This window comes from Cyprinus carpio, chromosome A3 (genome assembly GCF_018340385.1).
Source record: "Cyprinus carpio isolate SPL01 chromosome A3, ASM1834038v1, whole genome shotgun sequence".
NCBI classification, from domain to species: Eukaryota; Metazoa; Chordata; class Actinopteri; order Cypriniformes; family Cyprinidae; genus Cyprinus; species Cyprinus carpio.
In genome coordinates this window covers 18,106,203-18,112,527 of record NC_056574.1, presented here as the reverse complement: position 1 = coordinate 18,112,527, position 6,325 = coordinate 18,106,203, and the positions used below count along the sequence as shown (strand labels likewise).

General features: G+C 38.2%; 1 protein-coding gene across 1 annotated transcript; it reads right to left on the bottom strand.

Annotated features, from left to right (window-relative positions):
• Positions 1–219: 219 nt before the first annotated feature.
• Positions 220–939, bottom strand: LOC122135437 (G2/M phase-specific E3 ubiquitin-protein ligase-like). The gene is made up of 2 exons (XM_042714865.1): positions 582–939; positions 220–493 (listed from the first exon to the last, which is right to left on the bottom strand). The coding sequence occupies exons 1-2, from the start codon at positions 754–756 to the stop codon at positions 237–239; spliced, it is 432 nt and encodes a 143-aa protein (XP_042570799.1). The 5' UTR covers positions 757–939; the 3' UTR covers positions 220–236.
• Between the last annotated feature and the right edge of the window lie 5,386 nt (positions 940–6,325).

The following is a 6,325-nucleotide window of genomic DNA, read 5'->3' as shown; positions in this document are numbered from 1 at the left end:
AGGATGATAAAACATTGTCTTAAATATTGTTTTTATTGTAGCAACATGTTTATTATGGTCATTAGGTTTATTAGATTAGTCTACAATATAATGCTATCCAAGAATTGCACACAAAACTGGAGGATATGACTCATTTTGAATAATCAACTCTGGGTTGGGAATATTTCTTTATTTGAATGACTTCAGTTTGATTAGAATCTGATAGAACAAACAAAACAACACAAAGAACATGACTTTTATGCCATTCCAAACTCTGTGGCCTGCAAAATCCCACTGCACATGTGGTTGCTGAACTCCTCATAGCTCCTTTGTACTGGTAGGCGGAGGACTACGTCACATGTGTTGGCTTCAGGGAATTTGCGGTCAGTATGTATGAATTCAATGACTGGCTGGTTTTTGAATCCCAGTGGGGGCAACTCCTCCAGCCCAGAAGCAAAGGCAAGAACCTCTCGCAGAGTAAGGCATTTACTTTGGTCCACTTGCATTTCTCCACCTGTGGAAAATATTATAAACATCATAAATAAAAAAATATTTGAAACTAGGTTTTGGCTATATATCTTTGCTTACTACTGACATCATACCTTCCACATCTAGCAAGAAGTCACGGAACCAGGCATATGTTCTTATTTCACTGCGTCTGTGATTGCTTCCCTCCTCTGCAAAGTGTGGGCTGAATACATCAATAAGGTCCTGGGCAGTCAGCGGGTCCTCTTTGGCCAGGAACAGATACCGAATATGTTTCAGATTTGCCTTCATTGCAGCATGCAACCCTAAGCATCCCAGACCATCCACAAACCTACAGTGTGTAACAATGAGATAATTGTTTTCATTTCAGACACACATTAGCAACTAATGAATAAGTTTGGTAACACTTTATAATAACTTTCCTTAATAAATCAATAACAAACATTTATATAATGCTTAACAGATCTTTAGTTAATGTATGTGAATATACATTAACTAAAGATCTGTTAAGCATTATATAAATGTTTGTTATAGCTAGAAATATATGCTTTTTAATGTTTACTAATGCACTTGTTATTATGTCATTAAAGTTTCAGTTCATATGATCGTGTACTCTGTAAATCATCTGTCAAACTATAATGATTTAGAGCTTCATTAATAAATCATTAACAAATATGCACTTTTAAAAATATCAAAAATTAATGCTTACAAATGTCATTAAACTATCAAATATACAAATAATTTTGAACAGAAATTACACAATCATTAAAAGCTTATTTGTTAATGTACTTTTTGAATGCTACCAAATGTCATTAAACTTAAGTTCATATAACCTATGTTTTTTTTTTTTACATTTCCGAATGTTGTGGATAAAAAAGTAGCTACATTTGTCTTTAAGCATTTTACAATAATTAATGTTAATAATCATTAACCCATAATCAGTCTGTAAAATTCATATATCTGATCTTGGTTTGTTTGTTGTGATTTCTACTATTTTCACATCTTAAATAATTTGTTCATGTTTTTGCCTTTTTTTTTCTTCTTGAATCAATTCAATTAGTACTTTTATGAGCAGTCATCTTGATGGCAAAATGTGTCCCAAATATGAAATTCTTGACTCAACTGTTCCATTGCAGCATTCAGTCGCCCCTCCAGGTAGAACTTCGCTGCACACTGGACGACCCTGTCTTCCAGAGTCCGACACTGGATGTTTAAAGACCCAAGGAGAGAAAGGCTGTTTGAAGCCTCTTCTAAAGCCTCCCTGGTCTCCTCGATGGTTATGGCATCTTGGATCTAAAAAAAATAGTTTATTTTTAGTAACATATCAACTTCTACACTCATATTAATCTGTTTCTCTCTTATTCCGAGGTCACCGTAGCCACCAGATCCAGTCTGTATCCAAGTCAGAGGGTCACTGCAGTCACCCGGATCCAGTATGTATCCAGCCCAGATGGTGGATCAGCACCTAGAAAGGACCTCTACAGCCCTGAAAGACAGCGGAGACCAGGACTAGAGCCCCAGAGACAGATCCCCATGTAAAGACCTTGTCTCAGACGACCACCGGGACAAGACCACAGGAACAGATGATTCTACTGCACAATCTGACTTTGCTGCAGCCTGGAATTGAAATTCTGGTTTCGTCTGGTCAGAGGAGAACTGGCCCCCCAACTGAGCCTGGTTTCTCCCAAGGTTTTTTTTCTCCACACTGTCACAGATGGAGTTTTGGTTCCTTGCCGCTGTCGCCTCTAGCTTGCTTAGTTGGGGATACTTCATTTCCAGCGATATCGTTGACTTGAATGCAAATGATTGCACAGATACCATTTAAACTGAACTGAGCTGCATGATGACATCACTGAATTCAATGATGAACTGCCTTTAACTGTCATTTTGCATTATTGACACACTGTTTTCCTAATTAATGTTGTTCAGTTGCTTTGATGCAATCTTTTTTGTTTAAAGATCTATATAAATAAAGATGACTTGACTTGACTACTTTGGCAGAAACACTGTATTATCCAGGACTTGGCATCAGCATTAACAAATACACGTGCCTTCTGCAGCTGGCTCCTGAACACCTCATCAACAATTTCTGTCAGGTCCACATCTTCTGTAGCCTCACCCACAAACCAGACTGAACAGTCGTGGTGCAAAGAAGTGGGGTGCTACACCACCATGTATCAGGCAGATACTGATCATTTTTCCGAGCAATTTGTAATCCCCTTTTCAGATGGCTGAAAACGTTTCAAACAGACATTTGTATTCACATTTTGTCAAAATTTGTCTCAAAGTTCAATGCAAAGAGAGAAATTGTCTTTTACAGAATTTGATATGTAAGGCCTACAACAAATGGCTGGTAGGGACTATAGTGAGCTACTTCCTGAGTTGGTGGCGTCACAAACTCTAAAATTTACATAAACCCTGCCCCCCAATAAAGGGGGTTAGGTCATGTTGGGCTACTTCAGAGAAGAGGAAGACTGTAGTGTGTAGTAGAGTGTTGTTGCCATGATGTCAAAACATTGTTATTTTCGCCACTATTGCAGGGTCTCGTTGCTCTGCCTTTCTAGAGACGCTGTACTTAGGGAACAATGGTTAAAATGTATGTTTAACTCTGTTCCTGAAAATGATCCAAATATAGCTCTCTGTGCTGCACATTTTACGAAGGACAGTTTCCTCTCAAGACTGAAAAATGCTACCTATCAGTTTGAGTGTCCAACAGGATATTAATGTGGTTTGAGGCTTTATTAATGCCTACATCTACCCCAACCCTGAACCTAACCTTACAATATTAAAAATACAATGTTGGTAGCATGATCTGATAGGTATGCATTATTTGTTAGAATACTGGATTCAACCAAAAACTGAAAGATGGAGCAGTTCCCACTTTAAGAGCAGCTGTTGTTTATGGGCCACAACCTGTATTTTTTATTCTTTGTTGATGTGTTTTTCATTAATAGCTTCTGTTGTTAATTTTGTGTTGTTGCAAAGATGTAAACAAAGGGCAGTCCTGTTTAGCTCCACTAGCCAGCTAGCTAAATGCTTCAACAGACTGATTTAGGAGAACGGAAACTGCTGTGTAGAATAAAAGTAAAATATGTGAACAATAATGTGATTTTTTTGTTTTTGAAACAAAGAATGAACATGTTACAGTGCACCCTTATAAACACAATCAAGCCTAAGAAAATTAGCGGGTTGACCACCCCTTTAACATATTTTCCAGCATGGTGTAGGGGATCTACGTTTTCTATGACGTGGAGACTTTTATTTTGAATTTGGACATGGGTTCCGCCATGTTGAGGCTGTAGTAGCACCTGAGCTCATGGAGGCTGTGGATCTGATTAGCTGCGAGCTGAAGAAGGTTTTTGGGTAATTTTATGACGCTAATGGGGTGCGTTAGACCCGCGACCTGACTTGGGAGGTTGGACGATCGCGGAGGATGGCGGCTAACTCAAACAAGGAAAAAACTGGGAATACAAGAAGGCAGAGTGGGCATGGATCAGAGATGGTTAGAAGGGAAGATATGGGGGAAGAGGACGATGATATGGACACAGGATGGACACAGGTAGAGAGGAAATCAGGAAGGAAGGTAAATAAGAAAAGAAAAAAGGGTAAGGGAGAAAGATCGGATAGTAGTTCGGTACCCAGTGAGGAAGAAGATGAAGACCGAAACAAAATTAACAATAAAGTAGTTAGGGTAATAGTAAAGTTCAAAGGAGAAGTAGGAATTTCAGGTATAAACCCAATGGCACTGACGTATGAATTAAGGAAGCAGGTGGGTGAAATAATGTTTGCTAAAGTGCTACAAGATGGCGCCTTGATGATAGCATGTAATAGCGAAGAGCAAAAGAATAGGGTTGCAAAACTAAAAACCGTGGGGAAACAGGCGGTGGCGAGTTACAAGATTGTAGGCCAGGAATCGTGGGTCTATGCTGTAATAAATGGAATACCAATAGGACTAAGCATGGAGGAAGTTAAAAAGAATATAGTAGGGGGAAAGGTGTTGGATGCAGTTAGATTGCAGATGAATAGAGAAGGGAAAAGAGTAGATAGTTTATCAGTGAGGCTAAAACTTGAAGGAAAAGAAATACCAGAGAGACTGAAGATGGGCTTTGTTAGTTATCTGGTAAGGAAATATATAGCTCCACCTATGAGGTGTTACAAGTGCCAGAGGTATGGTCATACAGCATTAGTGTGTAAAGCTAAGACAAGGTGCGCACGATGTGGGGGGGAGCATGAATTTGGTAGGTGTGGTGAAGGAGTGGAGGTGAAATGTTGTAATTATGGTGGTAATCATAATGCTGCATATGGAGGTTGCGAGGTGAGGAAAAAAGCTGTGGAGATCCAAAGGGAAAAAACTAAAGGTAACATTTCATATGCAGAAGCAGTGAGAGTAGTAAATGCTAGGAATAAGGAAAGTAGGGCAGGAGAAATGGAGGATAGAAATGGTGGTGAGAGTACAGGAGGAAGAAGAGAGAGCAAAATACCAGAAGAAGCAATGATAGTAAATAAGAAAAGATTTGTACTGTTTATGGTTGAAGTAATAAACTGCACAGCGCAAACTGAAAGGAGAACAGAAAAGATACAGATAATTGTCAAAGCTGCAGAAAGATTCCTAGATATTAAAGGACTGAAATGTGAGGAGATAATGAGAAGTCTAATCAATACAGAATCTCAGCTGAGTCAGGAGATATGGGTTGGTTAATTATTATTATGTTAAGTATCCTTCAGTGGAATGCCAGAAGCCTTTGTGCAAATGGACAAGAATTTAAAGGATATATAAATGAATTGAATGAAAAGCCAGATGTGATATGTGTGCAAGAAACTTGGCTGAAGCCTAGATTAGATTTTGTTTTAAAAGGATATATAAGTGTGAGAAGGGATAGGGAAGAAGGGAATGGTGGAGGATGTATGGATTTTATAAGAGAGGGAGTGGCGTATAGAGTTCTGGAGAAGGGAACAGCAATAGAGTACATAAGTATTGAGATATGGATTGGAAAAAAGAAGTATGTAATAATAAATTTCTACAATCCATGTAAAAGACTAACTTTAGAAAGTATGGAAGGTATTAAAGGGATAAATGAAGATAGAGTAGTATGGTGTGGAGATTTTAACGCCCATAGTACATTGTGGGGAGGTCTAAAAACAGATAATAATGGGAGGGTCATTGAAGAGGTAATGGAAAGGAAAAATTTAGTCTGCATAAATGATGGTAGCTATACCCGTATGGATTTGAATTCAGGTAATAGATCAGCAATAGATATAACAATAGTGTCAAATACGATAGGAGCAATAACAAACTGGCAAGTATTGAAGAACTGTTCAGTGGGAAGCGATCATTTCCCAATAATAAGTGCTATTGGAAATTGTGAGAGAGGGAAAGGAAATCAAGGAAATATAGTTAAATGGAAATATGAGAAAGCAGATTGGGAAAACTTTTTATTAATTAGTGAGGAAAGGTTAAAAATGATCAAGTTTACTGAGGAAATAGTCATTGAAAATAAGTATGCAGAACTAGTAGCAGGGATACAGAGTGCAGCAAATGAAAACATCCCGATAAGGAAGGGGAAGCGGAGGGGAAAAATAGTCCCATGGTGGAATGAGAGATGTAAAATAGCAATTAGAAAGGAAAAGGAAAGCCCTCAAGGAATTGAAGAAAACACATAATTGGGAAAATTTAATAGGGTATAAGAAAAGCCAGGCAGAAACTAGGAGGGTAATAAGGGAAGTGAAGAAAGAGTATTGGAGATCATTTTGTGAAGAAATTGGGAAAAGCACTCCTGTGGAGGAAGTATGGAATATGATTAAAAAGATGAGTGGTATAAGGAAAGAGTTTGAATATCCAGTATTAAGTGTAGGGGAAGAA

Coding starts and splice junctions, on each gene's coding strand:
- LOC122135437 (XM_042714865.1), bottom strand. CDS start 756: ATGAAGGCAAATCTGAAACATATTCGGTATCTGTTCCTGGCCAAAGAG. Junction 494..581: donor CTTCTTGCTAGATGTGGAAG/GTATGATGTCAG, acceptor TATTTTCCACAG/GTGGAGAAATGCAAGTGGAC.